The following is a 17085-nucleotide window of genomic DNA, read 5'->3' on the forward strand; positions in this document are numbered from 1 at the left end:
AATCAAACGTAATTTCATTTGGTAATGCGCTAAAAAAGATGTGTAATTAAACGTAAAGTAAGTACTACGAACGCAGCCGGTCTTTTAAAGACGCCGCTTCCCCGCGTGGGGAGCCGGAGCTGCCTAGAAGTCCACTGGGCAATGCATGTGCAGCGCTTCCCTTTGTGTGGCTAGCATCCTTCCCGAAAATGCGACCTCAGCCCCAGCATCAACATTTGTGCGTCTGGCTCACTTCGCAGTAATCGCATTCTTTACGGAGCATGCAAGGGTGTGCAGTTTTTTTGGGAGATCGAAGTGCTTCCTCTCCCTTGACTTCTCGGATTCTTTTCTAAAAACTGAAGAAAAAGTGCCCTTTTAATGTTCGGTATCCAACTGCAACGTGAACTCCGTGCTACTTGCTTACACACGTAGCTTTTGCAAGTAAGAACGCGTGACCCAATTCGGACCAATAGGGTGTGATGCTTACATGTCAAGGAGGGAAGGCGGTGTTCACATACCCCAAACCACGATCCTATTGTGTTTTCGGGATCAGTTTTAATGTCTCGTACGCTTGCAGCGGGCGTCTCCCGAGTTAGATGAAAAACGCCTGAACTGAACTCTAAACTTTGTGCATTAAAATGCCTAGACGACGTCATAGTAAACCTGCAATTTGGTTGGGTAGTGCATTGGCCCGGGAGATGGGGCCTAGTTTAATAAGGAACGTGATCAAGCGGGGTGGGGTGTAGAGGGGACTTAACTCAGAGGTACCTACCCTTCACACTTGAGGGCGGATATGATGCTACCCCCTGCCCCCAGTGGTGCAACTCGAACTAAGTGCACGGTGGACAGGGCAGTTGGTGGTTGGGGGGAGGAGCAGGAGGAACTCAGTAACATTTTAGGGCAGGGACAGCTTTATTACTTTCCTGGGCTAGCTGTACTGTGACCGTGATGATTCCCGAGGATTGTGCCACAAGCTGCTGTGAAATTGCATCTATCTCAGTGCGCCTGTGTTCCTCCAGTGTAAACGAACCATTTACGAAGGGCCTGATTCATGGAACGATTTCCCATGGGATTGCGCCGTTATAAAACGCTCCCATGAATCAGGCCCTAAATGCTGACTTGAAATCACAAAGCATCCCGTTGTCATCCATCACAGCCTAAAGGGATTTCCTTCCGAAACACATCATCCCAGTGTAACTGCATATTTGGAGACTACCCTTAACATGGGGAGCAAGCCCCCCCCAGTTAACACACCACAGAACACATCATTTGTCTGATTAAGTCAAGCCCTGTCTATGACTCCCATAGAGCCACATAGACCCCTGCCCCTGTGCCACCAATAAGCTAAGAACCAGGCCAGGGTACAGGCCGAATATATATCGATAGAATAATGTGTGCAATGAATAATTGCACCAAAAGGTTACACACGCCACCTTCCCTGTGGCACCACAAAACAAAGCTAAAAAACGAAACTCACTTTTTGGGACTTCACTTTTGTGTCTCATGTACATGGAATACAAGCCAAATAAACAGCTCAACCCTCCTGTCCCACAAAAACCCCAGAATGTCAAAATTAAACAAAACCATAGAACATTAAAAAAATGGTGATCTTGGTAATCCTTTGCTGAAGTTGGATTTAAATCACAGTGCCATTGTTCATTTTTGGAAAACAATTTCTACCACTCAGTGCGCTTGACTTATAATCTCCCTGCACCCATGTCAAAATGAACATTGTGAAAGCACACCCAACATTGAAAAACAACACATTAAACACATATGGAACCTTCCTTCTTCACCCTGAAGCAATACCAAAGTCACGTTCTCACCCTCATTAGAGAGTGTACATTTTTCAATTAGGAACTACACTTACACATTTAGCAAGTATGTTTTCTGCCCTGCACCAAAAACCCAGACATTCAGTTACATTCAGCACTCTTCTGCTTAAAGGCCAGATCTGAGGAATGGTGACAGGAATTTCATTTATAGACAAGGACACCCCTTCCCTTTAGGGAATTCTCAGGTTGACAAGAAAAATAGTTGTAGCCGATGACATTAACAGACTATAGTTTTTTCACACTGGGAGTGAGTTTGTTAATTTCGAATTGTAACAAATTCAACCTGTGTTCTTTGGCTATAGGGGATTTCATTGAATTATTATTTATCAACATATACTATGGGTCCACTTGCATCCCCCCACCCTTTAACTAAGGGGAGGGTATTAAATCAAGAAAATCTCCACACTTATTTCTGTTTGACAAATTACTTACATTGTATGTCTGAGTTTGGTGCTCAGAAAAGACATCAGCGTTTCAGGACACCATCTTGGGGAAGCACAGGGATCTGCTCAGGCACTCCAGTCATGGACAACCACAAGCATTCATCCCTCTATGTTACTCTCCTTGCAAAGATCACAGCCTCTTTAGTCTTTCCCAATTGCTGTCTCCCAGGTAATGTTAATTCTGCAGCATTTTTTCAATAGTTGCACCCAGATGATTTTTAGGCAGCACTCCCATCACTGGCTTGTGCATCCACTTTTTAACCTCAAAACCACATCTCAGAAAAAAATTAATTAGAACATGCTAGCTTACAAGCCCTTAATTTTAATTGGACACCTACGGCCTCTCCACCCCCAAAACCTAGCCCTTCTCTGTGGCTAGGCTCCCAGCGTTATGTAGTTGAAATGATCGGAGGAGGAACCCACCCACTGGAGATTTCATTTTACAATTTTCCATTTTCACAAAAACAGTCAATACATGAAAACTTTCATTATTTTACACATAAACCTAACAACATATATATGTATTTGTTCCTCTAATCAGACCGCTCATAATGCACTAACTTTCGTCTCGACAGGAGGTTGTAGGCGCGGACAGCAATTTTCAGCAGTTTATACCAAATTTGTAATAGTTATGAACATGAGATGTTCTACCCATATATTTAATTTATTAAGTCATCACATCCCTGAATCTCTGCTTTGTGACATTTTCTGGGGAGTTAAAAACACATTTTAGGATGTATCTCTTGTCCCGAAGGTCGAATTTTGATAAGGGTTACTTCAATAAATAGGCCTGTTCAGCAGCTGTTTAGTGATACTGGAACAATTATGGTGTGACTTATGATCCTTTCGGAAATGAACAAAATATGATTGTCTGTTTAAACTAATGGGAATCTTCAAAAATATACGCAGATCATGACTCTTATTTCACAGTTAAGTTTCATTTCTCCTCTAAACAGGTAATCTCCTCCAATGTTGACTTTTGCCTGGTATAACGTCATCAGCCTTTTTTCTCCGAAGACTTAGGGTCATTTTGTTGCTTATCTCAGAGAAGAGGCCCCAATAACATTCCCTCCTGGTCACTGCTTGAGTGTTCTTAATAGAAACTAAGCCCTTCTCAGGAACATACACTTATGTGGTACACCTGATGTAAATACCACTAAAAGGCAGACTGCTAGAAGGAAAGCACAGAGACAGGTCTAGTCATGTTACTTTTTATTCTATAACGGACACCTTCCCCTTAACTCCTCCACTTCCTGTTCCTTTGGGTCCTCTCTTAAAGTTACCATGTCTTACAAGGGTCTCGCACACAACACCTCCCCCTTACATAACTCATGTCCATCTCACATTTCCTCAAGTAGTCTAATCAGCCTCTTCACACTCCTTGATTGTAATCCACTGTCCTTTCGTTCACCTTCGGGGTCTCCCCTTTGTCTCTTCTTTCTTCCGCCCCGGCTACTTCTCCACTGCACTGCTCTTTGTTTCTGTCTCCTCTTTCTTCGTCTTCCATATCTTTGATACACTGTTTGAAAAAGGAGGCATTCCTGGTCACTTCTGTCCTCTCATTGTGGGCAGTTATCATTGTCCCTTTGTGTGAGGAATTTGACCATCCGCACGGTGGGTGCTCTCACCTTGGCTTTTTGAAATTTTATATGTAATTGAATGATGGTAGATCAACCTCTGGAAAATGTGTGGGGATAAACCACAAACATTTACCTATGCTCACCGCACAAAATACACATAGACCCGTGTAGTCTGGGTGGACACAGCCTACAGTTGCCATTCCTCCTATCCTATTTAGGTGGGATATGACATCAGGATTACACCATGTCATCTCAGAAGTGGAGGGCCAATCCTTCCTACTGCCATGGCCTGCCTAATTAACTAACAAAGGCTCCATGGATCAACACTGTCCTTTTGTTTACCTATGTTGCTGGTGGCAGCTTCACATACTAATCAGAGTTTAATTCAAACAGGCCCACATGGGGCCTGGTTGCTGAGGCTAACAGAGGAGACAGGAAACCCCAACATCCTTTGATTTGCACTGTGTCAACCAGAGTGATCCATTAACAAGAGAAAACCTTTGATCCACAACAGACAGGAAGATGGGTAGGATTTAGTAGTACATGTTTTCACTGTGACAAATCAACTTCCGGGGCACCAGTGGTCCAGGGTGAATATCGGTTTAGCCCCACACCTCTAGTGTGCCTCTAGAGCCTTGCCCCTACCCCTGAACTTCTTCTCTGAGAATTCAACATCCACCTGGATGCTTCTAATCCTTCCTCTGTGATTTTCGGCAACCTCTGCGACATGCTCTTTCTTTCCATTCTTCTCTCTGGTCTCACACACTCTGCTGGACATACTTCGGATGTTCTCATCTCCTCAGACACCCTCCTCTCTAACCCTCTCACTACTCCTCTCTCTTGGACTGACCACTTTCTACTTTCATCTGCTACCTGCCTTTGCAGTACTTCGGCCCAACAAGCTTGTGTCTGTGGATGCCTTTGCCTCTACTTTCTCTGCTCCATGTACTGCTGCTGCTGACTCACAATCTGACACAGCCCACTCTAATCTGCCTCTATCTATCTCCAACACTCTGGACATCCTTTCCCCTGTCATATGAATCCGACTGAAGCCTTTCTCCAAGTGCAACTCTTGGTCTGACTCCAACCTTGCTGCCTGAAACGCAAGTGCAGGGTGGTTGAGAGAAAGTGGAGGGCTCTGGGCGCATCCTCTGAAAAACTGGCCTGCACCTGCCCCAAAGGTAATACAGACTCCCTTCCCTGTCCAAGAAGAGAGGCTGCATTCAAGCCCACATCGCTGCAGCCTCTCACAACATGGCCAAACTCTTTAAAATCTGCAAGGAACTGGCCAATCCCACGGCAGTCTCTTTCTCACCTGTTACCTCTGAGCCCCTCTGTATGGCTCTGGCCTCACACTTCACCTCAAAAACCCAGGATATCCTGTCCTCTATTTCCTCTCCCTCTCCCTCTCTCACCCCCCGCCCCCTCTGGCCAACTCCCCCTCCTCCTTTCTCCTTTTTCTGTATGACAACACCTGACAAGGTTTCTAGACAAGTCTGATCTATGAACGTTTTGTCCAAACAGGTACTCCCCTGCTCCTCCAGGACCATTAAGGACCATAATGACACCTCACTCAAGCCTTGGCCTATTTCTGTAATCACTCTGTCGCCACTGGAACTTTCCCCTCTCTTCTCAAGCACTCCCTTTTGCAACCCTCCTTAAGACGTCCTCTGCTGATCCTACCTGCCTGGCTAACGATCGCCTGATCTCTATCATCCCTTTCCTGGGAAAACTCCTGGAAAATCTGGCCATCTCCCAGCTTACTCTCCACACTGAATCAGTTGTTTGTCTCCATGACCATCAATCTGGCCTCAGACCTATCATAGAGACAATTGGAATGAGGATTCAACAAGGGAACCCTCCCGTCACCTGCACACTTTAGGATGTTTGGACTAAGTCCACTCCTGTTTTCTCATATTAATACAAAAAACATATAAACCAAAGAGTTCAGTTGTGTGTTTTTATAGCAAAAGTTTATATCTAAAGTGTCAAATACACAATATTTCAAAAGGAGAAACATTTACAAATTCAAGAAGCAAAGCAGTGCAATAGTAGGTCACAATAAATTTGAAACAATGGTGGAATCTAATTCATGTGGCGACGCGTTTCGAGGATACTTTCCTCTTCTTCATATGGCCAAAAATGAATTCTTCATACAAAAGGAAAGAAACAAAGGGGAGAACGTTTGTACAAGTTTTTTACACCTTGAGGTAATTCATTAAACTCATGCTGTACATTTCAGTCTCATCTGTGAGCCAGAACAGACTACATTGTCAGAGAAATTGTAATTAATCTAGTACCACAAGGGCACATTCATTCCCAGTTAAATTCAGGGTGAGGGGAGGAGAAGAGGTTCAGAGAGATGTTTCTAGTCCAGTGCAAGAGAAGTCGTCGTTCAAAAGTGTTTAGAAAGAATGTAGGTAGGTAAAGGAGCCATATAGGACAAGATATATGAAAGTATAATTACCAGTAAGCAAAGTGTTCGAGGGCATCGGGTGCAGATAGAGATCCTTGGTGGTGAATCAAGCGATGTGTAGATCCTCCACGGGAAATATAGTTTGCTGTAGTCAAGAAGAAGACACAGCTGCAACAAAAATGAGGAGCAAGTGAATAGAAATCAAACTATGATGAAAGGTAAGTTCAACCCTAGGCACTAGAAGAAATGTAGTACCTGTGGAGTGTACCTCAGACCTACCATAGGCACTGAAACGACTCTCCTGAAAACCTGGGAAGATCTGCTCTCTAGCCTTGATTGCAGTGTTCCTTCTGTCCTCATCCTCCTTGATCGTTCCTCTGCCTTTGACATGGTCAATCACAACATCCTGCTCAATTGACTCTGTGTGAACCTGGGCCATCACAGATCAGGCACTGAGGTGGTTGTCCTGCTTCCTCTTGGACCGGTGGTTGTCCTCCTTCCTCTTGGATGTCCCCTCTGAGGTCCAACTTGTGGAATTCCAGGAACTGTCCTCTCACCCTGTTTTTTAAACCTCTACTTGCCCCTTTGGCCCACCTGATCTCTACCTTCTCAAACTTTTAGTTTAATGCGGATGACTCTCAGCTCTCCTTCATGCTACCCTCAGCCTCCTACCCTCTCTTGCTCATTCCTGACTGTCTGTACGTGATTCAGGATTGGTGCCCCTACAAAGATCTCTGCCTTAATGCCAGTAAGAGGGAGATCCTTCACATTGGGACCTCTGCTCCCACTTTCCCTCTCTCACTCTTGCTGCCCTCCTTGGGCCCTTTACCATGGCCTTCCTGTCAGACAAAAAAAATAGTGTCATCTTCTACTCCACTCTCTCTTTCCCTCCTCACATCTCGGATGTCACCAAGAAGTCCCATAACCAGCTTCAGCCCCTCAATGGTACTCTTCCCTTCTTCAGCTTCCCCCAGATGCTCACTGTATCCAGAGCCCTGGTTATCTCTAGGCTGGACTACTGCAATAACCTCTTCCTCAATCTGCCTTCCGCTTCTCTCTGCACTCTGCAACTAATTCAGAACAGGACTGAAAGATTTATCATTGGCCTCAAGCCCAGGGACCATATCGCTCGAGCCCTGAAATCTCTGCACTGGCTCCCAGTGGCTGCAAGGATCACGTTCAAGACCCTTTGTATTGTCCACAAGGCTTTCTGGGGCTCTCACCACATCCAATGTTCTCTTCCTAAATACTTTCTTTCTCGAGCCCTTCGATCAGCTACCTCCAACTCTCTGAGGGTCAGACGCTTCTCCAGGCAGAGAGTGGGGGGTAGATCTCTCTCCTCTGCAGGTGCCTCCCTCTGCAATGGGCTCCCTGCCCCTCTCAAACTTGAGCCAGACAACCTGAAGTTCCGGAAGCAGCTCAAGACATTCCTTTTCTCCTCTGAACCGGTACCCAGCCAGGACACAGCATGCCCTGCTAGGATCTGCCAGCATACTTCCTATGTGGGAAGTGCCAGAGAGACTCTGAACAAAGGCCAATGTCTGTAAACACTCGCCTCAGCTCTGGGCCATCCGTCTTAAAGGACGACACAAGCCCAGCGAAGAAGCTAGGAGGAGTGTCACGACAAGCATCAACTAACTTCCATCTTTTACGGACATTTTTGAAGCAGTCGAGCCCTCAAACCGCCACCAGCTGCACCACTGACTGTTGTCATGCTGCAGTCACAAAAGCTGTCCAAGAGGCCTTGACCAGCGCTCCAGATCCAACGACCAACACAGAGACAATGATTCTTGAACCTGAGCCTCTGTGTAGGCCAGCCTGCAGCTGTCCATCCAGCCACGCCTGGTACCCCGATCATGTAAAGCACTTTGGATTAAAGTGCTATATAAATTCAATAAAATACAAATACAAATACCCACAGCTGTCTCCCATCTTCAACTCTGTCACAGGAGCTGCAAAGCGTCCTGGAACTGACTCGACCCTGTCGAGCATCAAGATCATCCCAAGCACAAGGTACATTGTTTTTCTGTCACATTGCTCCCTTTGTGTTGAAACCAAGTATACTTGAACTATTGTGATTAATTCCTATCCGTCAGTATCCAGAGTGCATTCTGTTTCCTTCTTTGAAACTGTCTGCCCTCTGCAGTCCTATGCAGGGTGGGTTGTATTTTGTAGTGTGCTAGAACTGTCTGTTGAGATAATAATGAAGTAGATCTTTTTATACAACTTTGACCGGACAGTCCCTTTTATCATTGGGTAATAATTGTATTTTTGCTGGGTTGCAACTAACCAACGATCCACAACCTTGCGGAGATAAGTCTGCCATTCCATCTACGTTACCAAAATTAGACATCTAGGTTTATAATTGACTTGTGTTTCCAATCTGTTCCGATCCCTTCTGGTGTACTAGAAGAGTGTGGCTGATTAATGGTTTAGAAACCGATATTCATCCCTGGAACAACAAGTGCCCCGGAAGATGTTTCATCACAATGTGATCCCAGTCACCCACAATGGAGTATCCTCATACCGGGAATCAGTCTTCCTTTGTACTCTCTGTTTCACCAGCACTTCTTCCTCTTCACTGAACACCTTCAGTCTTGCTCCTCGTTACCAACCAGTCCACACTTTGGCTCGTTCTTTTGCTCTGACGTTACGTTCTCTTTAATCAAGTTTTCTTGGGTCCTGGTCTGCTCCCCCTTTCACAAACGCTGCTCTGGGTAGCCTAGTCTTGGCCTTGTATGCCACCATGAGTTCCCCTGGAGTTTTCCCCATCGCACTGTGTGGCGTGTTTCTTTAGTGTCGCAGCATCCCCCACAATGCTTGCTGTACGGGCATCCTCTCGATCATGGCTTTTTGAATTGTTCTCTTAATTGACGCCATTAACCGCTCAGCCATGCCATTGTCCTGCGGCCATAAGGGTATGAGTTTCTGATGAATTAATCTTAAGTGAATTGCGAACCGGTGAAACTTACCTTCTCGTGGAACATTGTCTCGTCTAGAGGTAGGGGGGGTACCTTGGCATGGGAAACATTGTCTCACCATTTCTTCTACCATCTCATCCATGAAAGAGAACCATGCACCCTGTTGTAGTAATTTCTTTGTGGCATCCACTCCTCTATGCCCTTCATGCACCAATTGCACCACACTTCCCCTCAGTGCACCTGGAATCACCAGTCGACACCCTTGCAGTAAAATGTGATGATCAGACACCACCAGCTCTGCATGAATTTCAGCCAGCCTCTCTATCTCCTTCCATTTGGCATTGCTGTGTTGCTGTTGTTGTCATTTGAATTCCTTACATCTTTTAGTGGTAGTCAATTAATTGACCATGGCCACCGGTCAAACTTCTTGTGATGCCTGTGCTAGTTCCTCTAGCATCAATGTTGGCAGAAGGGCATTTTCTGTGATGTAATGTAGATATTCTGTGTCTCCTTCTCTCGGCCCTCGGTGCCGCTGTGATGATGGCATACTTGGGCAGATAGCAGGAACAGTAACCCGCCATTCCAAGAAAAGATCTTACTTCCCCCACCTGTGTGAGAGTCAACAGCACTTCAAGTGTATTCACCTTGTCAGGATCAGGTTGCATGCCTTTGTTCGAGAAGATGTGACCGTAGAACCGGATTTTGCTCTTATTGATGTTACACTTTTCACAGTTTAGTGTTAGCCCAGCCTTGCTCAGTGTTTCACATACAGCCATCAGAAATGAGTTGTGTTCCTCCTGTGACGTTCCGTCAACTAGTATGTAATCGCTATAGTTAAATGCTGACTTGAAGGGTACTAGAAGTTGACAAATAGCCTCCTGAAAAATGTCTGCGGAGGAGGAAATGACAAAGTTGTGCCTAAACAGACCCTCATGAGTTATTGGCTTTGATTTGGGGTGTAGTTCCAGTTGATGATGCCCCTGGTTTTAAATCTAGCTTTGAAAATCTTGTGGCTCTGTTGAGTTGCACAACCATTTCCTCAGTTTCTGGGCCCAGGTGTCTTTCTCTCTGTATTGCTGTGTTTGCCACCCTCATGTCAACACATAGTCTGATCTTGTTGCCTTCCTTTGGAACCACGTGTATGATGGTGGTTGTCAACTTCCCTCTGTGAGACAGCATGCGCTGAAATTGTCCAATTGATGGTAGTGGTGTGCTGGCACCCCATTGAAATATGTGCACCATTGATTGTGATAAGATGCTTCTCAAGCAAATCTACTCCACCATGATATTAACAGTGGCGCTTGTGTCGATCAGGAAACACTGTGTTACTTCTCCCATCTCGACCATGACTTTCAGGGCTTCCACTGACTTTTGATCGCCATGCATTAGGTTCACAAACTCTTCTGTATATTCTGGGTATATTTCCTGTCCCACATTTTTATATTCTTGTTAGGAGTCCCCTGGGTGTTCATATTGCTCCGGATAGTACATTTAGTGCAGATTGTTCCTCGTAGTTCATCTCTTCATATTCTGGGCCTTGTTCCATTGTCCTCACCATCATTCATGGGATCTGTGAATACGCCTGTGGGGGCCTAAATGACGCCTGCAGCGGTTGTCCTTTTGACATTCTCCATGTCGTTTGCACAGGTCCTCGTACGGCCAGGGAAGGCCTCCCTTCTCAGCATACAGTGTGATAGTGTCCTTCTCTCCCACACTTGGAGCACCTCTGATTTATTGCGGGGAACATCCCTGCATGTGGGAATGCTAACTCACATCTGAAACACATTCTCTGAGGCCTGGGTGCAGACCTCATCTGTTAGTATCCCCCTCTGGATGATCCTCTTGTCATGGCGGGGAGGCTTGTCGGTCCTCTTGTCATGTGCCAGGTTGATGTAATGGTTGCCACTGGCTCATATTTTTTCATCTTCTTGTTTGGCGTCTCTGTCGAGATTGCTTGAATCTCCACTCTCTTGTGAACTCTCGCCAGCTCAATCCCCTTGCCAATCCGGAGCTGTATCTTCAACAGCTGCTTCTGGAAAGTGGAGGATGCCCACCCTTCCATCACATGTAGCTTGATGGCTTTGTTGTCTGAAAATCATGCAAACTGGCAGCACCTGAGTTTCTGTCTGAGCATGGTGATGAACTTATCTTGTGTGGCAGTTGCAAGCACTGGTTGAAGACATACCTTTCATAGTCCATGTTTGGCTTTATCACTAGTTTTTTGTTTAGCACTTCCACCAGGTCCTCGACTGACATTTTGTCTTTATCTGGGTCATTTTAATGATTCCATTAATTTCTTTGCCTGCTAGATTAGTGATTTATTCTCTCCAAATGGCTCAAATGAAGTTGTTGAATTCTTCCACCCACTCAACCCACTGGAGCCCTTTTTCCCTTTTTTTGTGCTGGGACTGCAGTGCAAATGGAGTGGGCCATGTAATGAATGCGGCCCTTGTACTTGTGTTCCCCAGCATCTGCTGGTCTGGTGTCTGGCCCACCATAATCACTAGCTCTCAGGATGGTTTCCCTGGTGCCTCTGGTTGTGGGCCTGCTGGGTGCCCCTCCCGGGTGGCATCTTGCCACTAAATGTACATACCTCACTCACACTCTCCACCTTCAGCCTCCCCTTCAGTGTTGTGGTGCGTGGCCCTTCCGAAGGTGGGCACCTTCCAGAGATATAGGTGTGAATGGGTGGCAACAGGCCACCAGGCTGTATCAGGGCCCTATGTGAGCTTGTGGTGTGGGCAAATTTGTGTTTTGCAGAATCCCAAGGGCACAAGGGGTGTTCGGCCACTGCTGCAGGTCTCGGAAATAATGTTGGCTTGCTGGGTGATCCTTATCAGGATGCATGTGACTCGTGGTCTGTAAACAGGACCACTGGGCCTGTGAGGCGCAGGATGTTGCCCCCATTGGCAGTTGGGCACATCACAGATTGCAGTTGGAAGACAGGCTGCTGCTCGTCTCAGCTCAGCTCCGGCAAACTGCAGCCAATCTTGGTCCGGTCCATCTCAGAAATTCAGGGACCCTGAATGCCTCTTGCATTTCTCGCGCAACTCACTGCAGTGTGGCCACTCAGAGGGAGTACCAGGACTCTGTGGATTACAACGGTTTTGGACGGATCCTAATTTGACCCCTGCAGTGCACAAGGACCCAGGGCGCTGTCCTGCGCGGCGGGAAAGAGTGTGCTGCAGAGAGCAACCCCTGGGCGAAGAATGCATGCTGCGGAATGCAGCACCAATGATGCTGTGGATTCTAGGGGGATGAAGGACACCACTCCGCGGCAGAGATCCTGTCCTGCGGTGTGAGCCGTTTCTCCTTCTTCGCCAGTTGTTACACCTGATGTAAATACCACTAGAAGGTAGACCGCTGGAAAGAAAGCACAGAGACAGGTCTACTTGTGTTACTCTTTATGCTATAACTTACTCTTTTGCCCTTAACTCTTCCTCTTCCTGTTCCTTTGGGTCCTCTCTTAAAGACACCATGTCATACAATAATCTTGCACATGACATTATGTTTGTGAAGGTTACATTTTCTTGTTCACATGAGGCCTTCTGTTTATTATTTTATATAATTGCGTCTTGTCGCCACTTGTTCTTTTTCTCATCATGATATGTTCATTTTGGCAGGGGACATTTGAACTCTGATTTTATTACTTCAGCTGCAAAATGCACCCACTTTCATGAACACAGTTTCTTTTTTCTTGGCTATGTCAATCACATGCAAGGCCCAATCAGTTAGTGGATTTCTCTTTATTTGAAACAGCCTTATGATATGTGGCAGATGAAATCCTGCATTTTTAGTTTGGTATTCATCTCAGTATGTTTTTAATGCCCTGCATTGTTTAGGCCCAATGTGGCTGAAATGCAGTTTCCTTCTTTTTGGGCAAAATATATCCCACACCGGCAAGTAGTCAGTCCCCTTTACATATTTATGTTTTTCAAACACTTGCCAGACCTTATCATTTCCACAGATTTTGGAGCTCTGCAGTTTGGCGCACCTATTTTACCTCATCAGTTCTCAAGTGGGTTATTTCATAGTTAATTAGTAGTCATTTGAGTATTTGGCACAGTCATCTATTAAGCCTTACCGTGTGTGTAGCTCACTCTCGCTGGGTGTGTTTGTGTCAATGTGCTTCCGAAGTATGCTTCCATAAGTGAATTAAACAAAGCACAGGGCTCTTAAGGACCGATGGGGTTCTAAACTAGGACTCATTTGCTTCAAAGGTGTGCGCTTGTGCACCAGCCATACTTCTGTTTATGTTTAATTGTTTTCAACTGATTAGGTGTGCATTCACGAGTTTGCTTAAAGGAGCCTTGTGCCCTTTTAACATTTGTGAATGTGTGCATTTGTTAGTGTTGCTCCCAAGAACAACCCTCAAAGAGCCCTTTTGTGAAACGTAGCACCTTGCCATAAGTGCCTCCAAACGTTACTCCGCCCCCTACCAGACTGCGAACTGCCCCTGAGGGCCTCTCCTCACTGAGGGGCCTTGAGCAACCAGATATCAATCCCCGCCATTTAAGCAATTTAATCTAATCGAGTATATTTTGTCCAGACACCTCCTTCCGAGCAAAATGGACTTCTATTTGCTCAAATCGAGCCACGCACTCCCCGCGCTCGTGCCTGATGGCTGCAAATGTAAATCTGCACTTATTTAATTGGACCCGGTCCCAAGATAAAAGAGATAAGCAGCTCCCGGTTTGCCAAGTTATTTCCAGAGGCATGCGGTGATGTGTGGAGGGAAAGTTAATGAACGAGAGAAGAGACGTGCTTCACTTAAAATTCCTCGGGTCTAGACTGGTGGAGAGGAGGCCGAGGCTTCACCCGCCTGAGTGCAGACACTGCACTGCTCGTTAGGACGAGTGGCCTTTTCAGAAGAGTGCCTAACATTGAATCTGCTAATACGGAGACTTGAACTCAGGAGAAGTGCACATACGCCACTTGTGTCCCCTGCCCCTGTCATATCGTGCTACTGCTTTGGAGTTTTATTTACATGCGAGGGTTGTCTTTCTTAGAAGACGCCACGTGGCACTTGAAGGAGAGGCCTGTGATTATCAGAAAGGACAATTAATACATATAAGTCTGTTTTCTCCCCATTGTCTACTTGGCCGGGTCGCCGTTTTACACCCGGGAGCTCGGCACAGGGGCGCATTGATCCAAACAGCGCCCCCACCCGCTTCCTCTTTCCTGGTGCGCCTCGCCACGGGCCGGGCAGAAACACGTGCTCAGGCTTGGTGCCAAGGCCCGCGCGTTGCCTGCTGACGGCTGATTACTGGCATGATTTACGGCCGAGCGGGAGCGGGCGATAGCGTCAAGGCAGCAATCTGGGGAGATAAGACAGCACCCCCGCGAGGCCCTCGCCGCTGTCCCGCCCGGAGCGGCGCTCGAGCCCCTGCAACAGGCCGCGAATCAATCGCGCTCAGATTACACGCGCGCTCTATTACTTGTGCTCGCCGGTAATCTGTCCCCGCTGACAATGGGAGGCCCTAGATTTATGTCAGCGCCCCTCACCTGTCCCGCCCGGTGACAGCGCAGATATTTCAGCCGCGAGGCGGGGCTCCCAACCCTGTGGCTGCCGTGCCGTGTGTGTGCTGCCCCTATCCCGGGGAGCTGATAGAGCCGTGGCCCCGCAAAGCAGGAGGGCACACTCCTCCGGCTCAATCAGACGGAAATCAGGGCAGCAATTTGAGAATGCAACTGTTTGCGACGTTGTTAATCGTGAGTGTGGGTATTCCGGTGTGTCAGTGTCTCCATCTTCGCGCGCGTGCGTGCTGGTGCTTGTGTTTATCTGCACGAATTCGTGACTATATATGTCTGTGATGCGGCAAATGTGTTTGCATGTGTTTTTCGTCATTATGTATGTCTGTGTGTGGGAGTCCATGTTAAAACGCATTTGTCTGTCTAGCTCTGTGTGCTTCAGTACCTCCGTGTGAAGGCAATATCCGGGCTCCGTTTAGCTGATGGGATGTCTACATAAGTGTGTGTGATAATGTCTCCTTTGTGTACCGGGTTAACATATTGGCACTGTCCCATGGTTTCAGAGCAAAAGAAAAAATTAAGAAAACAGCGGTTTGCAATTTAATGTGCATTTAAAAGCTATTTTTTTGTTTTTTGTATGTCTAGTGCTGGATTGCGTGGAATAGGAAAAAAGAAAGCGTCGACGCTGAGCATCTTCCCGAAACCGGCTGCACGTTGCGAAGTGATATGGACGGGGCCAGCCCGCCCCCACGCCCCCTAAAGTGCAAAGTGTTGACGAGAAGGGGGCTGCCGGTGGACTCAAGGGGGAGCTCGCACCCAACGCTGTGTGCAGATGTCACGCTCTCCCTTAATATTCTTTGTTTTCTTTTTTGGTGTTGCTGCCTTATTAAACATGTTAGCTTCTGTGGTGAATCGTTTCTTATGTACTTTGGTACACACCGATCCCCTCCAACTTCAGAATGTGCGTGCACTTTGGCAAATCAAAACGCAGAACAAGAAATCCACGAAGCAGGAACAACCCCTCCCCCACGTATCCCCGGAAAAGGTGTCAGATAAGGAAAAACACCCGGTTTATGCATCAAGCGATGGATTTCAAACGGGGCGCTTGCAGTCGAAAAAAACAGTCCTTTCCCCTTTGTGGTTTAAAGTCAGAGTGACATCTATTCTGAAATGTCCTAGCAGCCCACCCTCTCCCTCCTCCCCTCAGCCGACTTATCTCACTTACTGACCTTCTCTCTGCCCTCTCCCCAAAAAGAATACCCCCGCACCAAAGAAAGCCCGGCTCTGCAATAAAAGCGCGAGGCTTTGATCTCGGACGGTCCTGCTCTGGCTTCTGCGGCCCAATCCGGCGCAGGAACTACGCCGAGTTATTGTTCGCACTTGCTGCGCCCCTGAGTCAGAAGCAGCTGATTTATTAGCTTGTCAAGGGAGGCATTGTTCAAGGAGGCAATCAAAAAGCACTTACCTAGCTAAACTAAAATTACTGCCTTTTCATTGGCTAATTTGTATAACTCCCATGGAGGGACGTGGAAAGTGTTTGATGAGGCATAAAATGATGATTAATGAATTTATTGCCCGGCTGCTCATCAAACAGAAGCAGTATATCTTCCCTCTATTGGGCGTTGTGTCTGAAGCTGGAGATCTGTGTAGAGCAAGCCCAATATGATCTCCGCGTTAGCCTCCCTTTAACCCCCCGTGACCCGGGGAATATCTCCAGCGCAACGCAGGCAACATCAGGGGAGCGCTTAAGACAAAGGACTGGCTGCCCAAAGGGCTGTGGAAAGTTGCTGGGGGGGGGGGAGGTGGCGGCCCTGGCCACTTCTCTTCACATCACTTTGAACGCTGGGGTGGGAAGAATGCGGAGATCAGATAAGGTGTGAGAAGGGGGGCGAGATTTGGCGGGGGAGGGGGCAAACCGATCGTACATTTCCAAAAGGGATCTGCGAAACATCTTTACTGCTCTCTGGTTGAAGAGGGAGCAGGGACACGTGAGGCACAGCCGAGTGCTCAGTGCTCCAATGAGCACACTTATCGGTGGGATAAATGTGTCATTGTATGCAGGGAATTATATGAACCCTTAAGTAAGCCAGACGATGGGTATTGTATGTGTATTGGGAATATAAAGCCAATGGACCCGATTCATGGGATATTTGCCCGGGTCAAAGTGAATTTGCACTGCTGCAAAGTGACTTTGCACTGCAGACACAAACCCTGATTCACGCGACCGTGCACAAGTGTATTTTTTGCAGTGCAAAGTCCGGGCAAAGTCATTTTTGCATTAGAAAATGACTTTGCCCAGACTTTGCACATTTCCATGAATCAGTGCAAAGTCACTTTTCAACAGTGCAGACATTTTGAACCGGGCAGGCAAATATTCCACGAATCGGGCCCTACATATACTCCCAAACAGGGCGACGAAAGGTGTTCTGCTGTCATAAC

At 46.9% G+C, this 17085-nt stretch overlaps 1 protein-coding gene across 1 annotated transcript in view; it reads left to right on the forward strand.

Annotated features, from left to right (window-relative positions):
- Positions 1–15657, forward strand: part of IRX5 (iroquois homeobox 5) — a 34061-nt gene extending 18404 nt beyond the window's left edge. Inside the window, exon 4 of the mRNA XM_069639608.1 lies at positions 15292–15657. Coding sequence (XP_069495709.1) covers positions 15292–15311 — 20 coding nt within the window. The 3' untranslated portion in view covers positions 15312–15657. The remainder of the gene's footprint in view (positions 1–15291) is intronic.
- Positions 15658–17085: the final 1428 nt, after the last annotated feature.

This window comes from Ambystoma mexicanum, chromosome 1q (assembly GCF_040938575.1).
Source record: "Ambystoma mexicanum isolate Mex_15411 chromosome 1q, UKY_AmexF1_1, whole genome shotgun sequence".
Classification (NCBI taxonomy): Eukaryota; Metazoa; Chordata; class Amphibia; order Caudata; family Ambystomatidae; genus Ambystoma; species Ambystoma mexicanum.